Below are 17,603 nucleotides of genomic sequence, written 5' to 3' on the forward strand. Positions count from 1 at the left end.
ATGGGAGAACAGGAGTACAGAAATAGAGTAACTTCTTGCCACTCAGTATACTGTGCCTCAATTGTTCTTCAGATGGGGTCTCTGACCAATGTTAAGTAGAATTTAGTTAAGAGGACTCCTACCACTGGAGTTTTTATTGAAAACACACATACACACAAATGTACACACGTGCGCGTGCCCACACACACACACCTTTCATTAGGAAATTAAGGAAACCATTCCTCTGAGTGTAAGACAGGTTTCTTTTATTAATTTTTCCTAAACTTGTCTGTTTAATGTTTCTCTTAGTGTAAGAACGTGACCCGGAGCTTTAACAAACCAATTTGGATAATGCAACCTGGATAAATGCTTGTCTGCAAACAAGTCCTCAATTACCATACACTCTCTGGCCTGGCCTCCAAGTTAATCCAATTGGTTTTAAGGCCTGTCTAAACAGAGAGCAAGCAGACCACATCATCTTATTTCTAGTTTAAACTTTAAACTTCAGTTTTACCCCCATCCCAACACCCGCACCCTCCCCCACACAAAAAGGTTTTTTAGAAGAAATGGCCATTAAAGGACGAGTCAGTTGCATAAGAATTGGCTTAATCCTGCAGCCAGCAAGCCAAAGTTAGCTATTGGCCTCAGCGCAGGCCAGCTGGAACTCAAAGCATGACGGGTAGAGAATGAATAGAGGACACTCTAAGAACAGGGCCAAGTCCTGGTGCCAGAGGCTTCCATGTGTGCTTACACACCAACATAAATACACTTCCACCTTCCTCCTCTATGCACTGTTTCTCTAGAGCACTTCAGAAACTTATAACACTCTGAAAGTTTTTAGTGCAGATAGGGACAGAAACTTATTCTAAATAGGCAAAGCATCTTATTTCTAACAGCATAGGCCAAAATTAACAGAGAGGCACTCTGTCACACAGATAACAATTACAAAGATCCAAAATGTAACCGATGAAGCTTATAATAGCTTCTAAGGCAGGTACCAGCTGTAGCCTCTAATACAGGCTTCCCTTGGAGTTTCCAAATGCTTCCCTATCAACACTGCCCTATAGGGCAGTCACAGGGAATGCTTTGGTGCACCTGACATTGGCCGCACAGAAAGAATGTGGTGATGGTGGAATCAGGCACCGCACTTAACACTAATTTCAGACTCACCCAGTACAATCCAGTGTATCTTAGGGGTTTTTTTGTATGATCTGTCAGCTGTTTAACACATAAATTGGCAGGTTCATGGCAGGTATTAACACTTAACACACAGTGACTGTGAATGAGCTAAAAAGCACTTTTAACTCTTGTCCTAGGACTTCAAGCTATACTTCAAATTTACACAGAACATCTCTCACCTGAATGAGCAGGCCAGGATACAAATCTTTACACCATAATTAACAAGAATCAATTCCTCAGTTCAATTTACCATGCCTATATCCAACAATACATCTATCCAATTCTAACTTCCCAACGAGAAAATGATTTAGACTTGATGCTTGGGGCATTATAGTGAACGTACTTTCAGGAATATTCTTTCTCAGGAAGAGCTTCCAGGTCCAAAATCCTCAGTTATCCACTTGCTGCAGGTGAAGGGGTCCATTTCCCCAAGAGCAGCACATGGCATTTGTAAGAGGAGCTCCTCTCCTGGGGGCGAGGGGCGGGGGAGGGGGAGGTGTCCCAGTGGAGTGAAGCAGCGGGAAGGAGCTCAGAGAGCACACTTCTCATGTTCTGCTATGTTAATTAACCCATGCCATGCCATGCTCTAGCCCTCAGAAAGAGGGGGACCCCAGCCCCATCCCCACACCAGGCAGGGAGCCTTCATGGCAATCTCTCCAACAGATTTCTGAAGCACAGTTTCCAGAGTTCCTGCCACACAGGTCACAATGAAAAGTCTGCTTGACAGGTAGTTAGAGCTTTTGCTATAGCTCAGCCTTCCAAAACAAACTTATCTTTGTGTAAGCATGATTAAACATAAAAGGAGTGAAGCAGAAGCTCGGTAAGTAAGACTAACTGGGCTTCTAAATAGTACCATTATGAAAAAGATACAATGCACTTAATTTCTGTATCTAACTATTTAGAAGTCAAAATGCTCCATACATTACCTATATCCCCTCCCCCGAAATCCCCTAAAAACTGACTAAGAAATCTCCAGTATTTGATTGCTCTAGTTGATATTTAGAACAAAGTTGACAACTTAAAGCTTTATAATAGTCTGTTTTAATATAAACAATTGTTGGAATCAATCAATGTCCATTTCAGGAAGCTTCTTGTCTGAATCCGAAGGCACAGCTGTGTCTGTACCCTGCTCGGCAGCCTGAGGGCCTGGGCTGTCTCCTTGTCCATCCACTGGTCCATTCTGCTCTGCATTTTTTTGCTCCTCTTTTGGAGGTTCCACTTTGGGTTTGGGCTTTGAAATTATAGGGCTACAGATATTCATCAGCTCCTAGAACGACAGAAGAGAAAATCGTGGGTTCTTACAAAATAACAAATTTGACGTGACCCACTCAAATGAACCCAAGCCCACCGTCTCCCAACCAGAAGCCAGAAACTAAGATGTAGTAACGAAGTTCCCAGCTAAGTGTCACTTTAAGGATTGTTAATAATTAATAACAAGGCTGACAAGAAAAGATAATTAAATATCAAGGCTATAAATTACCTTAATTTTAGCTTCAATCTCTCTTGCCTTGACAACTGGATCCACGGTCAGACTCTGCTTGTTCTGCAGATTCAGTTTGTTATTCATCCACTCCATGGCTTCATTTGTGCTTTTCTCCACCTTCATCATGTCTGCAGCATCCAAATGGTCATACTGGTCCTCCTGCAACCAGGAGACAACCGGACAAGGGTCAAAGGATGATACTCTACCCACCCAAATATCCAGTTGTCTGCCATCCTTCAGAAAGTTACAGGCTTTTCAAAAATGAAGCACATTTAGCCTCACAGTCTCAAAAGAAATTCAATTCCTTAAAAAAATTTTCAAGAAAGAGTAACCCCAATATTTAAAATACTCAGGAAACAGACTTAAGGGCCAAATATACACTTAAGATAGCAATTAAAAGACTTCAACACTATAAAAAGCACAGGCCTGACACACAATCTTATGAAGATAATTTCACAAACATGACATTACAGGCCATTAGATAGGAGAACTGAAGTTTAGGCATACTAGTGAGGAACCAGAATAACAAAAACAATTTTATAAAGGAGACCTTTCAGAAGCAAATTCTTTTTCAATAAATAAGCCCAATTTATCACTCAAAGCTTCTTACACTGACAGACCATCAAGAACCTGGACTATAGTGAGTGGTTAAGAACCCATACTTTGTGGGGCCAGACGTCAGGCCAAACCCCAGCCCCTTCAATAGTAATTTGGGAGGGGTGCCTGGGTGGCTCAGTTGGTTAAGTGTCCGACTTCGGCTCAAGTCATGATCTAACCTTTTATGAGTTCAAGCCCTACATCAGGCTCTGTGCTGACAGCTCAAAGCCTGGAGCCTGCTTCGGATTCTGTGTCTGTCGCTCTCTGCCCCTCTCACACCTGCACTCTGTGTCTCTCTCTCAAAAATAAACATTTAAAAAATTTTCCATAACAAACCAAACTGTATGCCTAATCGTTCTCAGAAAGACCAGGATAGAGCAGATTAAGTAAATGATAAGCATTTCAGAGCAAGAAAAGGAAACTGAACAATACTGCTCACTTCCAGATTCTACCTATTAAAACAGAGTAGCAAATCACAGCGTTCTTAGTAAGAGTCAATAAAATATCATACACATTACACTAACATCCAAAAAACAAAACAACCCAGCAGTATTATTGAACAATAGTTGAAAAGAAGAAAAGAAAAGAAAAGAAAAGAAAAGAAAAGAAAAGAAAAGAAAAGAGAAAAGAAAAGAAAAGAAAAGAAAAGAAAAGAAAAGAGAAAAGAAAAGAAAAGAAAAGAAAAGAAAAGAAAAGAAAAGAAAAGAAAAGAAAAGAAAAGAAAAGAAAAGAGCTGTTATGCCTCAAAACTTAACTCTACCAAAGTAAAAGTAGGGAAAGGAACAACAACAACAAAAAAAATAGATACCTTGTTTTTGAAAGAGCTGATTACTTTCATATACTGTTGGATTTGTTTCCCTAGTTCTTCAAATAATTTTGGTCTTTCTTCAGATTCCTGGAATCGCATCTTAATAGGGTGACCTAGATTCTTAACAGACGAAAGAATGCTTAAACTATCAAAGTAGTATTGTCTCTACTATTACCGAGATCTACTATGGAATACATTTCATTTCCATGTGCTATATATAAAAAGCCCAATAATGCTCCCCAGCCCAGTGAAATATATCCTTAGGCTAAATATGAGAATATACCTCTATACTGGTTCCATGTGGAGCCACATTTCAACTTGTCACTGGAGTCCTAATTTTCAAAACACAGTGGGGAGACAACCCAAAAATAGGTGCCTCCCGATAGTGATACACAATCCTAAGTATGAAGCACATGTGCCAAAAAAACAGTTTGTAAATTAAATCTGAAGTCTCTAGTTCTAACCATGAATTTATTAGATGGCAATAAACACCACAGAAGTAAATTAGACAGTAATAAGCATAAAAACAAACAAAAAAAACTAGATCAGATTTTCTAGTTTTTTTGTCTTGTTTTGTTTTGTGTTTAATAACTAAGGGGGCAGAAAGATAACTACACAGATTGAGGAGACAAAGGAGCATGTATGGTCCTTATGGCGTTCCTGAGTCAAACTAACTAAAAAATACTTTATAAAACAACTGGAATTTGAAAACTAAATACACAGTAACATTAAAGTGGTATTAAAGGAGCGCCTGGGTGGCTCAGTTGGTTAAGCATCCGACTTCGGCTCAGATTATGGTCCCACAGTTTGTGGGTTTGAGCCCCACATTGGGCTCTGTGCTGACAGCCCAGAGCTTGGAGCCTGATTCGTATTCTGTGTCTCCCTCTCTCTCTGTCCCTCCCCTACCCACCCCCTCTCAAAAATAAACATTTAAAAAAAATTTTTAATTAAAAAATAAAAAAATAAAGGGGAGCCTGAGCGGCTCAGCCAGTTAAGCATCTGACTCTTGGTTTCGGCTAAGGTCATGATCTCACAGTTTTTGAGTTCAAGCCCCCACGTCAGGCTCTGCACTGCCAGGATGGAACCTGCTTAGGATTCTGTCTCCCTCTCCCTCTCTCCCCCTACCCTGCTCACTCTCTCTCAAACTAAATAAACATTAAAAAGGGGGATGGAGGTGGTGGGGGGGATACGAAAGAATTTTTTAATGTAATAATGATATATAGTTTAATGTTGCATTTTCTTTTAAACACATACTGAAATATTTTCAGATTAAATACAACACAAAAGACTTTCATCAAATACCTAGGAGTGGAAGGGAGCAAAAATGAAACAAAATTGGTCATCAACTGACAAAAGTTGAAACTACTGTTCTACTTTGCTGTGTTTGAACATCGCCCATAATAAAAACTAAAACAAAAAACTCAATCTGAAGGATCTCTCTGGAAGCTCTTAGTATCCTTCCAGAATGACAGGAAATTTGACGGCATGGTCCTTGAGCAATTCCATTTCAGAAGGGAGTCACAATGGCCCAGTTTGACAACAAAGTAATCCACAGAAAGGTGAAAAGTTCTTCTTGTGCATTTGCATCCTTTTGCAAACAAAGGCCTCAACCTTAGATCATTTTTTGTTATTTTTTTTTAAATAAAGTTTTATTCAAACACAGTCACTTGATTCATTTGCAGCCCTTAACTCACAGAAAAGGCAATGACCCTGGACATGCACTAAAACATTCAGTGTACCAGGAATTATCCAAGGGCCTTTAGATCTTCACCCTAACATTCTCCCAACTGAACTTTTTCAGCCCCTTCATTTTTTTGTGCTTTCAACCCTAAGTTTAATGATCAGATTCTTTAATACAAGACCAGATGTTTTTGCTTTACTGAAAATCAAAGCTATATGGGGCTCCCGGGTGGCTCAGTCAGTTAAGCATCCGATTCTTGGTTTCAGCTCAGATCATGATCTTGCAGCTTCATGAGTTCAAGCCCCACATCGGACTCTGTGCTGGCAGCATGGGGCCTCCTTAAGATTCTCTCTCTCCCTCTCTCTCTCTGTCCCCCCACCCAACTCGCACTTTCTCTCTCTCAAAATAAATACAAATAAAACTTAAAAAAAAAAAAAGTTACATAACAACCCTCCCCCAATTGCATTACAATTGCCTTTAGGACAGGTTGTGCTAGGTTTTCCACCTCTGTATCAAGAATGCAATCTCCTTCAGTGAAACATTTTAAGGTTAAACTCCATTTTCAGAAAAATAATTTTGTTACTACAAGGTTCTAAAACAAAGATAACGGGGGCACCTAGGTGGCTCAGTCGGTTGGTTAGGCATCCAACTTCGGCTCAGGTCACTATCTCATGGTTCTTGACTTCAAGCCCCCCATCAATATCTGTGCTGACAGCTCAGGGCCTGGAGCCTACTGCAGAGTCTGTATCTCCCTCTCTCTCTGCCCCTCCCCCACTCATACTTTGTCCCTCAAAAATGAATGCTAAAAAAAAATTTTTTTTTTTTTTTTTTTTTTTTTTAATTTAAAAATGAAAGGAAAAAAAAGGAAGCACTAGGTCCAACATGGGGAATGAACTCACAACTCCCAAGATCAAGAGTCGCATGCTCTGGAGCACCTGGGTGTCTGTCTGTCTGTCTCTGTCTCTCTCTCCCCAGCCCCCCCAAAATCACTTACTTTTAATTCTGCCAATTTATCAACATAAACTTGCTTTGGCTGGTCTTCTCCATCCTCATACAACCAGTTTTCAGTATCTTCTAATTTCAGGGTAAAACTGTTACGATCCTAAAGATGAATAAAAAATAATTAGTGATGACAAAAATTAGTCAACTGGCCAGTGAAGTCAGAAACACAGACTACAGCATCTGAATTCCCTCTAAAATATGGGGGGAGTAGGGAGACACAGACAAGACTGGCAGTATTATTTGGCTTGTTACCTGCAGACAGTTTTATAATTCTCTCTGGTACGTAAGGGATAGGTTTAAAAATTTGGACACATTTGGATGTTTGAAATTTTCAGAAATACAAAAAGCATTTGAAAATATGTAAGCTATAAAAAAATAAAATCTTAAAAAAACTTTTGTAACTATGTGTAGTGACAGATGTTTAACTAGACTTACGGTCATCATTTCAGGTTTGCACATGTCACTATGTTGTATTCCTGAAACTAACATAATGTTTATGTATCAATTACGCCTCAATTTTTTAAAAGTGAAATAAAATAACAGTAAGCCTCAAAGAAAAGTGAGCTGATTTTTTTTAAATACAAGGTAAATAATAGCATGCAAATGTATCAAAAAGTGATGCAACAGGGGCGCCTGGGTGGCGCAGTCGGTTAAGCGTCCGACTTCAGCCAGGTCACGATCTCGCGGTCCGTGAGTTCGAGCCCCGCGTCAGGCTCTGGGCTGATGGCTCAGAGCCTGGAGCCTGTTTCCGATTCTGTGTCTCCCTCTCTCTCTGCCCCTCCCCCGTTCATGCTCTGTCTCTCTCTGTCGCAAAAATAAATAAACGTTGAAAAAAAAAATTTACAAAAAAAAAAAAAGTGATGCAACAAAAACAAACAAAAAAAAAATGATGAAGACTAGCCTTTGGGAATCATTGCACTAAAAAAAAAAACAACACTTTTCCCCCAGAAAAGCACATTTTAATCATTTGAACATATACCTACAGATGCCAGCTCCCTTTCTACTTAATACAGCTGAGGCCACTCCCAGAAAACATGGAATAGGCAGGCACATACTTACAGCTTCACTCACAAACTTCTCATACTCGCCGCTAAGCTTGTCCCTCATCTCGTACACGTACTCTTCCACAGCATTCTTGGCATCATTCCTCTCTTTCTCCAGTTTATCCTGCATGATCATCTTACCCTGAGAACAGTACACATTAGATATTCAGACAGCTGAGACGAGGTCCTCTTAAATGTTAACTAATGTCGTCCTACAAGGAGAGAATCCTTCTTCCCCAAATCCTCTTAGCTCTGCAAATCATCCATGAATGAGAAGTGGAAATATTAGTCCTCAATAAATTATGAAGATCAACTCTGAGTTTTGTAGGTGTGCTTAGAAAAAAAATAGGGGTGCCTGGGTGGCTCAGTCAGTTAAGCATCTGACTTCAGCTCAGGTCATGATCTCCCAGCTCCGGAGTTCGAGCCCTGTGTCGGGCTCTGTGCTGACAGCTCAGAGTCTAGAACCTGCTTCATTCAGACTGTGTCTCCTTCTCCCTCTCTGCCCTAGGTAACCTGCTCACATTCTTATCTCTCAAAACTGAGTAAAAGTTAAAAAAAAAATTTTTATAATAAAAAATAAATAGAAATTATCAATATTTAGAAACTCAAAAGCAAAAATAAGGAAGAGAATTTAAGACAAGTGAACTTTAAGAAACTATCAGCTCAATGTCACAAGGTGGTATACTCTGCAGTATTACTAAATACCAAAGAAAAACATCAAATCATTCACACAGTGTAAATGCTATAATTCTATAAAACAAATCTAAGATCCAAGGGATACATGATATTAAAAAAAAAAAAAAAAAAAAAAAACTAACAGCAGACAATTCATTCAATACTTTGTGCTGCAGGGTCCCAAACCTTGCATCACTCACCATAACAAGAGTTCAGTATTGACTAGCAGTAGGGAAAGGAACTAATGAACAAAATAGCACTACCACTGATGTTTTGATTTCTACTACCATCAACTTCCGTGACCCACCTCATCAAACATGCCAAGCTCCCAAGTGAACAAACACACTCACACACCTGGACATGAACAATACCACCATTAAATCAAAGACATAATGTTAAAGATCTCGTAACACAGCTTCTAGCAATATAGACATATACCGTAAAAGAATTTTGACATTACATGGGATTTGCCCTTGCATTACCCAAAAACCTAAAATTGCTGCCTCAAGCCCCATAAAGGTCACTAGACAAAGAGGTTGAGCTCTATGGCCATATTCATCAGTTAGCTGAATGTTCTAAGAGGCTGGAAATAACCACCTCATTTTCGATGTACAAGTTGAGCATCTCTCTGTCTATCTGCCATAACAGCTGATTCTCAATGGGCAGGTCCACAGTACTGGTCTTCACTTTTGCCTTCTTGGCTTGGGGTGGTTGGTCCATCTTTTTGTCTTTTGATCCAGCTTGAGAGGTCTAAAATAACAAGAAATCACTATTAACAAACATATATGGGCCACCTTAAACTTCCATTTCAAGAGTTCTTTTTGCTTTTTTATCACTTTGTATTCTAATCTCAATAACCTGGGGCTACTTCTTATAGTATCTGCAAAGTTAAAAATATAAATACTGTGAGTAGTCAAATCCACAGCCACAGAAGGAATGGTGGGTGCCAGGGGCTGGGGGTAAGGGACATGGGGGAACGGGGAGTTGCTGTTTAATATGCAGAGTTTCCAAACGGCAAGATGAAAACGTTTAGAAGACTGGCTACATCACAATGTAAATATACCGAATACTGCCGCACTGCATAAACACACACAAAACCTCCCATAATCCCACAATCAACACATAATCACAATTTTTTTTAATGTTTTAACGTTTTCTTTATTTTTGAGAGACAGAGACAGAGAGACAGAGCACAAGCGGGGGGGGGGAGGGGGGGCAGGGGGGCACGGAGGGCAAGGGAGACACAGTCTCCTAAGCAGGCTCCAGGCTCAGAGCTGTCAGCATACAGCCCGACGCAAGGCTCAAACGCAAGAGCTGTGAGATAATGACTTCAAAGTCGGACACTTAACCGACTGGGCCAGCCAGACGTCCCAACACATAATCACTATTAAATCTTCTCCAATTTTCTTCCAATCTTATCTAAACATACAGATTTGGATATGATATTAGGGAAAGATATGAATTTATGGTTCAGAAACCTATTACCAATATGATTTCCAGATCGTCTATACCAATTTACATTCTCACAAAGAATCAGACAATCCATCCACCACACCCTGGCCACAAACAAGAATTTGTTTACCATCATCTATGATTTTCTTTGGGTCAATAACCTTGGTGTGCCTGGATGGCTCAGTTAGGTATCCGAGTCTTGATTTCAGCTCAGGTCATGATCTCACTCCTGGCTTGTGAATTCAAACCTCATATCTCCATGCTGTCAATGCAGAGCCTGCTTGGGATTCTCTCTTGCTCCCTCTTTCTCTGCTCCTCTCCCACTTGCACATGAGCACTCTCTCTCTCTCTCTCTCTCTCTCAAAATAAATACACTTTATTAAAAAAAATAACCTTATCTCACACACTTACCTATTTCTTCATATTCCCTTGGTATTTATCAACCAACATCTCTTAGCATTTTGGTGATTTTTTTCCCTCAACTGACTTTTTCCACTTTTTTTTAACTTTGTATTATTTGTCCATATATCTATACAAGTCTTTATTGTTAAATGTATCCCTTTTTTTCCTTTGGGATAACTAGCATTACTTTCATGCTTTCAAAGCCCTCCCTGATTCAAAGACTGGAAAAATAATCATTTGTTGTTTTGTTGTTTTTTTTTAACTACCTAACTTATCTGGAATTCAATTTGCTGTATGATACAAGGCACAATTTCAAAGCCATTTCCCCCACCTCCTATCCAAGTTAAGTCAGTTTCTAAAATTTATCATTTGCATTTAATTTCATACTAGGAAAGGTGTCAGTTCTCAAGCCACGTCAACGAAGAAGCCTAACCAGCCCACTGAAATTTCCCACAGCTCCACAGCACTAGGAGGGGAAGGGACAGAGCACCTTTCCTTTCTCCTCGACAGTTCTCCATATACACACAAAGTACTACTCCCTCAGACTGTTGCCCTCAACCACTCACCATGAATGGTTTTCTACCTTGGAAAAGGCCTATAAGTAGGCTTTTCCACTTCCTCTGACCATTATTCTTTTTTATGATTTGCACACTCACAATAATTTCAAATATACTAATAAGCTGATATGAAAATGAGTTAACAGCACCGCCTGGGGGCCCAGTCAATTCAGCATCTGACTCCTGGTTTCAGCTCCGGTCATGATGTCACAGTTCTGTGAGTCTGAGCTCCACATCAGGCTCTGTGCTGACAGTACAGAGCCTGCTTGGAATTCTGTCTCCCTCTCTCTCTGCCCCTCCCCTGCTCTCTCTCTCTCGGAAATAAACTTAAAAACAAAAACTTTAAAAAAAAAAAAATGAGTTTACAGACTTAAGCCATCTACAGGTTCTGCCAAACAATCAGAAATAGGTTACAAAGGTTAGACTACACATTGCAATATCCTAAGTTGAAAGAAAACACGTTTTCAATACTGACAACAAATTTAAACACGAAAACTTGGATGTCACCAAGTTAAAGAACAGGATTACAGGGGCACCTGGGTGGCTCAGTCAGTAAGTGTCCAACTCTGGATTTGGGCTCACTCAGGTTGTGATCTTGTGGTTCACGAGATCAAGCCTCAAGTCAGGCTCCATGCTGACAGCTGTTGTGGGATCCTCTCTCTCCCTCTCTCTCTGCCTGCACCACACCCACCCCCACCATGCACATGGGCGCATTCTCACTCTCAAGAATAATTTTTAAAAATAAATTAAAAAAATAGGATCATGAAGGATTCAACAGTGCTACATATATATTTTCAAATAAGTAGTTAGGATATACCTTATTATTTAAAACACTATCTTTAGGGGCTCCTGGGTGGCTCAGTCGGTTAAGCGGCCGACTTCGGCTCAGGTCATGATCTCACAGTCCGTGAGTTTGAGCCCCGCGTCGGGCTCTGTGCTGACGGCTCAGAGCCTGGAGCCTGTTTCAGATTCTGTGTCTCCCTCTCTCTGACCCTCCCCTGTTCATGCTCTGTCTCTCCCTGTCTCAAAAATAAATAAAACGTTAAAAAAAATTTTAAAAAATAAATAAATAAATAAATAAAAAATAAAACACTATCTTTAGACAAAAGACAAGTGTCAGATAACAAAATTTGAAAAAATTATGTCCCATTTATCAGTAAAAAATAAATTATAGGTAGGATGATTAACAGCAATAGCCATTCAGAAACCAACAAGAACCAATCACAACCTAGCAAAACTAGTTTCTGAGTACATTCTTCCCACATACCAAATGGACTACAGTTCAATGTTCTAGCCAAACACTTTCCAAACACACTACAAAATCTTGCTTAAAAGTTTCAAATACATGGAGAATTCCTAACACGGCTGACCCTTGAATAATACAGGTTTGAACCGCACAGGTCCATGCATATATGGATTTCTTTTTGAAACAGTACAGTACTCCAAGTGCATGGTCTCTGCTTTATGATTTTCTTAGTAACATTTTTTCTCTAGCTTATCTTCTTGTAAGAATACAATATTTAATACATGTAACATACAAAAGGAGTTAATCAACTACTTATTTTGTGACTAGTAGGGCTTCTGGTCAACAGTAGGCCACTAGTCAACTTTTGGGGGAGCCAGACGTTATACACAGGCTTTTTACTGCACAGGGGTCAGGATCCTTAACCTGCACATTATTCAAGGGTCAAATGCATAACTACCTTCTAAGATGCACTATCTCAGCCAAACCATCGATGTGAAGATTACAAATCACATTCACAAACACAACTATGGGGCACCTGGGTAGGTTGAGCACATGACTCTTGATTTCAGCTCAGGTCGTTATCTTGCAGTTTGTGGGAACAAGTCCCATGCTGGGCTCCATGCTGACACCATGGAACCTGCTTGGGATTCTCTCACCCTTTCTCTGCCCCTCCCCCACTCATGCCCTCCATCTCTCAAAAAAAAAATAATTACACACACACACACACACACACACACACAACTTATACCTCCATTTCTTCAGACTCTGCCTTATTCTCTGCTGGCGTGTGCTGCTGCTGCTCTTCAGCATGTGGTTCCTCCTGATCCACTTGCATCTTCTGAAAAACAGGTCGTATCAAATCCCGAAACTAGGAAACACTAATGAAAGAGTAAGCAACCCTCCTAACACAGAGGCAAAATCACATGGTAGGTAATTCCTGCTCAATTATCAGCACTCAGAATACCTAGACTCCAATTCCAGCTATGACATATGTTATCTCTAATAGGGAAGTCTTCCTCTCTGGATCTCAGTTCATACATCTGCACAAGGGAGTAACAGTTGTTATGTAAACCAGGGTGGCTGTGGAACTACTCTGTAAACCACAGCAGTGTACTTTACTACTTTATAAACTCATCTGATGCAGTGTGGCAATATTTAACAGATGTTTCTGAAGAGAAATGAGTTTCTCCCAGCTTCCTCATGAGTAAACTTCTCTCAAAAGTCTGGACACTTTCAAGTTTTTAAATTAGTCTTTTCATCCTCCCAAGTACAACCACTGCATGTATTAAGGGAGCTGAACACCTTCAGAATTCTGTTAAAAGAACAAAGGCTGACAATAATGATAAAGCAAAGTTTGTGGAGACCTCAATTCTTGGCTCTCAATGCCTGCAGCACATTAGAATGACCTCGGAGGTTTCTAAAACGGATACCTGGGCCTTAATCCAGACCAACTCAATAAAATCTCTGGAGACTCAGTAGTTTCATAAAGCCTTGATTTTGATGCACAAGAAGGATGAGGCCCAGTGCATGATTCCAATGAGAATACAATCTACTTGTGAAAATAACTGAGACTCCAAGCATTCTTCAGTAATCAGAATCAAAAATAACTCAACTGAAAGATTGTATAAAGACGTATCTGCTTGAATAAGGGGACACGTGCAAACTCACCCTCAGCACTCTGTCACAAAGTTCCTCCCTTGCCACCCAGTAAATTTGCTAGAATTTCTAGCCAAGTCACCTCTAGTATAAAACATCCAAATTACCTCTTCCTCCTTTGCATTCTGATCTGTTTCCATCGGTTCCTCATTTTCCTCAAACTTGAGCACTTCCACTAGAGATGCACTAGACACACTGAAGATGCCATGGACATTTACTCGCACCTTGACTTTCACTTTTGAACTGGAGCCATCAGACTGAGGAGTGACTTTCTGAACTAAAAACTGAGCTAGGGACATATGAGACAAAAGAGAAAATATGACCTGAGAGGACGAATTCAAACATGAATATATGCCTATATCACCAGGTTATGCCCATTTCCCAGTGATAAGTCAGTAACATGATGCTTCAAATACTCTTACAAGCTTACATGATCATCAGATTTCTCCTTCTTCTTTCACAAATAGTCAAACTCTTAGTACCTTGTCCCAATTAAGGATTCAAACGTCTCCTAACCCTCCAAACATTCCCTTACCATTGGTCCCTTACTACAATTCATCTTTATATGTCACTGCCAGATAAGTTCCTAAACCGATGTCACCTTCTCCACTACTGAAAAAAAAAAACAAACCCAGGGATTCCATACTGCTTCTGTCATTTACCAAAAAACTGCCATATACGGAGTCAGTTAGTATACCAGAGTTTTACTTAAGTTTTATAATTCACAAACCTCTGCAAAATATGAACGATCATTCTTATTCCAGCTTATAAATGAGGAAAACAGAGATTACCTTTCCCATAGCTTCTAAGTATCATTCACGGTATTCCTATACTTGACTCATGCATTCTAAGTCTGTAATTATCTGTAACTCTAATTTCTCTCTTTACCTGGTATTATTTCCAGATTGTAAGAGTTTCTGAGAGTCTATGAAGACTCTAACCAACATGGGTCCATGACCTGGGGTACTGATATAACAATTTCCTAATGATTTTCTGTGTATAACTCTTGTGTTATGGTCAAAACTGAATTTAACTCTTTTTCAGTATCTAGGAATATTATGTGCAAGGTATACCCACTATGTTCATTAGCCAAGAAATAACTGCCCACATAATAGGAGACCAAATTAAATAATAACCATCCTGCTAGTACTGAACTGGTAAAAAGACTGGCAGAGGTTTTTTGTGTATGACCTAAACTTCAGAATATTGTATTTGCCCTACTATCCCAGTTCTCCCAAGTACTTTTTTTTTTTTTTTTTAATTCCCAACTCTACTTACCTATAGCAGGATCTGGATAGGGCAAATCCTGCGGAGAGCTATAATAGGCCTCAAGAGTGAAAGGTTCCTTTCTATAAAAGGTGAGTACTTTAGAGAAAGGAGCAGCATGATTTTTTGTAAAGACTTCACAGTCACTAGATAAAGGAAAAAGACAAAAACACACCCATTTAAGATATTCCTGAACACTTTTACCAATGTATGCTATGTTAGTAATTATAGCATGGCTCTAGTTACTCTTGCTCTCATCTGGCATCATTTCCAGGATAGAAGAGCTTCCAAGGAAAATAAAAAACCGACATGTCTATCTATACATACGTATAAAATCAACTTTAAGAAAAGGAATATACTTCAATAAGCACATAAAAGGCTTCAATTATTTCAGTCGGATCAACAGGAAACTAAATAAGGACACAAATTTATTCTCAAGACTAAAGTAAGGCATCACTCTGCTTCATGCACTGTGACAAAACATTACGGATTTGTAAAAGGTGAAACAGAGGGCAATATTTTACTCAGACCTAACACTAAGTTAACTTTAAATATAAAAATAATTAATAAATGTTATTACCTTGACCCTTCTTCAGCTGGAGAATTCCATCTCAGAGATATTGGATATGGTACTACATCAGTTATAGAAAATTCTCTGACTTTGAAAGCAGGCGATAAGATTGCACACTAGAATAATAATTTTTAAAAATTCCATATGACAAGTACAGACATTATGAACTATTATGAGCTGTATAAATAATAACTTCAAAAAACCATCAATGGTTTTTAAGTATTTACATTATTTAATGATGTGAGTAAGTGGTTTTAAAAACTTATCATTTGTCGAATTATCTTCCAGCCATTACTTACCATTTTCCCATTAACTTAAACCTTTACTTAACTGATGTAGAAGATTACTTCATATATAGACGATTAGTATGCCAAATTCTCATAATATCTCAGGCTTACATATGCTTCTAATAAATTAATTTATCTTACTGTGTATTACAGGGTACAATTCCATTCATCAATACCACCTGTGATATCCATTTTAAAAACTAAAATTTCAGAACCTTACACCTACAGATCATCCTGAGGTGACCTCAGATTATTAGTGAATACAGAAAAGCAAAGCCATCTGGGAACAATAACCTATAAATGGCTGGCTACCTATGAAAGAAAGCTCACCTGCAACGCACAGCCTCGAGTGACCGCTTCATCAGCATTTAATGTTGTACTAAGTTCTTTTCCAAAAAATTTGCTGATCTTCTCTTTCACTGCAGGGATTCGTGTCGCACCACCAACTATCTCCACTGCATAAATATCTTCTTTCTTTAACTCTATTTTAAGATGATTAGAAGATTTAGATTAAAACAATCTTTAGTACTTTACGGGGCAGCAGGATGGCTCAGTCAGTTAAGTGTCTGACTCTTGATTTCAGCTCAGGTCATGATCGCACAATTTGTGAGACTAAGTCCCATGACGGGCTCTGCACTGACAGCATAGAGCCTGCTTGGGATTCTCTCTCTCCCTCCTTCTGCCCCTCCCACACACATATATGCATCGCATGCGTTCTCTCTTTCTCTCAAATAAAAAAAATCTTTAAAAATTTTTTTTAATTAAAAAAAATAAAAATAAATTAGTACTTTGCATTGAAATAAAAGAGCAATGTAACATCTTAACACAAAGTAACTTAAAATGTAACAAAACTGCACCACTCCTTCACCCCACAGCCACCACCACCACTACCCATACATACATACATACATATACATATACATACACACACACACACACATACACACACACACACACACACACACACACACACGCTCTGGGGGGGCAGGGGTGGGGGGGGGGGGATTCCAAGCAGGCTCAGCCTGCACAGCCAGCCAGCAAAGAGCCTGATGTGGGGCTGGAACCTGTGAACTGTGAGATCATGACCTGAGCCGAAGTCGGGAGCTTAACCTCCTGAGCCACCCAGGTGACCCAAGTAGGTTATGTTTTAATGCACAAAATAACAAGGACAGTGTGGCACAATACTGGGACTTAAGAGGTGAGTGCCAGGAATACTCAATGCCCTGCAGTGTACAGGCCCTGTAATCTCTGAAACAGTACCAAAGAATTGTTTAAACACCAATACTTAAGCTAGCCAAAGGAAAAATAAGAGAGCCTTGAAATACTGAGTGATCCTGCTGTGGCATGAAAGAAAAAGCATTCAAAGCACGTCTAGCCACCTGAATATTCCATCTAGAACGTTAATAATACAGGTACGGCCTCCTTATAAAAGAAGTAAAGAAGGTGCACATCAAACGTCTTCAGTCATTCATAAAATACTAACACCACATTTTATGCAACAAATACTGACGATACGTTGAGAAGGGCTATTTAAAGAAATGGATATCCCAGTATGGAAAAGTACATGCCAGTGTGCCATAGTCACTCTGATTTAAGAGCTGGGCCTTTGTCAAGATGACAGTATATCTCAACACACTGAAATACTCAGCAACCAACACAACAGTGGATTCCAAATAAAAGTATGTTGAAGGTTTTAGAAAAATTAAGGATACATTCCTA

At 39.4% G+C, this 17,603-nt stretch overlaps 1 protein-coding gene across 2 annotated transcripts in view; it reads right to left on the reverse strand.

Annotated features, from left to right (window-relative positions):
- Positions 1-224: 224 nt before the first annotated feature.
- The window catches only part of HSPA4 (heat shock protein family A (Hsp70) member 4), a 48,239-nt gene continuing 30,860 nt past the window's right edge, over positions 225-17,603 (reverse strand). For both annotated transcript variants that reach the window (XM_025924685.2, XM_086704170.1), the window contains 11 exons: positions 16,215-16,366; positions 15,607-15,713; positions 15,039-15,172; positions 13,868-14,049; positions 12,853-12,942; positions 9,045-9,197; positions 7,789-7,914; positions 6,722-6,829; positions 4,047-4,166; positions 2,639-2,800; positions 225-2,425 (listed from right to left, as the gene is read on the reverse strand). In XM_025924685.2, coding sequence (XP_025780470.2) covers positions 2,222-2,425; positions 2,639-2,800; positions 4,047-4,166; positions 6,722-6,829; positions 7,789-7,914; positions 9,045-9,197; positions 12,853-12,942; positions 13,868-14,049; positions 15,039-15,172; positions 15,607-15,713; positions 16,215-16,366 — 1,538 coding nt within the window. In that variant the 3' untranslated portion in view covers positions 225-2,221. The remainder of the gene's footprint in view (positions 2,426-2,638; positions 2,801-4,046; positions 4,167-6,721; positions 6,830-7,788; positions 7,915-9,044; positions 9,198-12,852; positions 12,943-13,867; positions 14,050-15,038; positions 15,173-15,606; positions 15,714-16,214; positions 16,367-17,603) is intronic.

This window comes from Puma concolor, chromosome A1 (genome assembly GCF_028749965.1).
Source record: "Puma concolor isolate L17-30 chromosome A1, mPumCon1.1.hap2, whole genome shotgun sequence".
Taxonomy (NCBI): domain Eukaryota; kingdom Metazoa; phylum Chordata; class Mammalia; order Carnivora; family Felidae; genus Puma; species Puma concolor.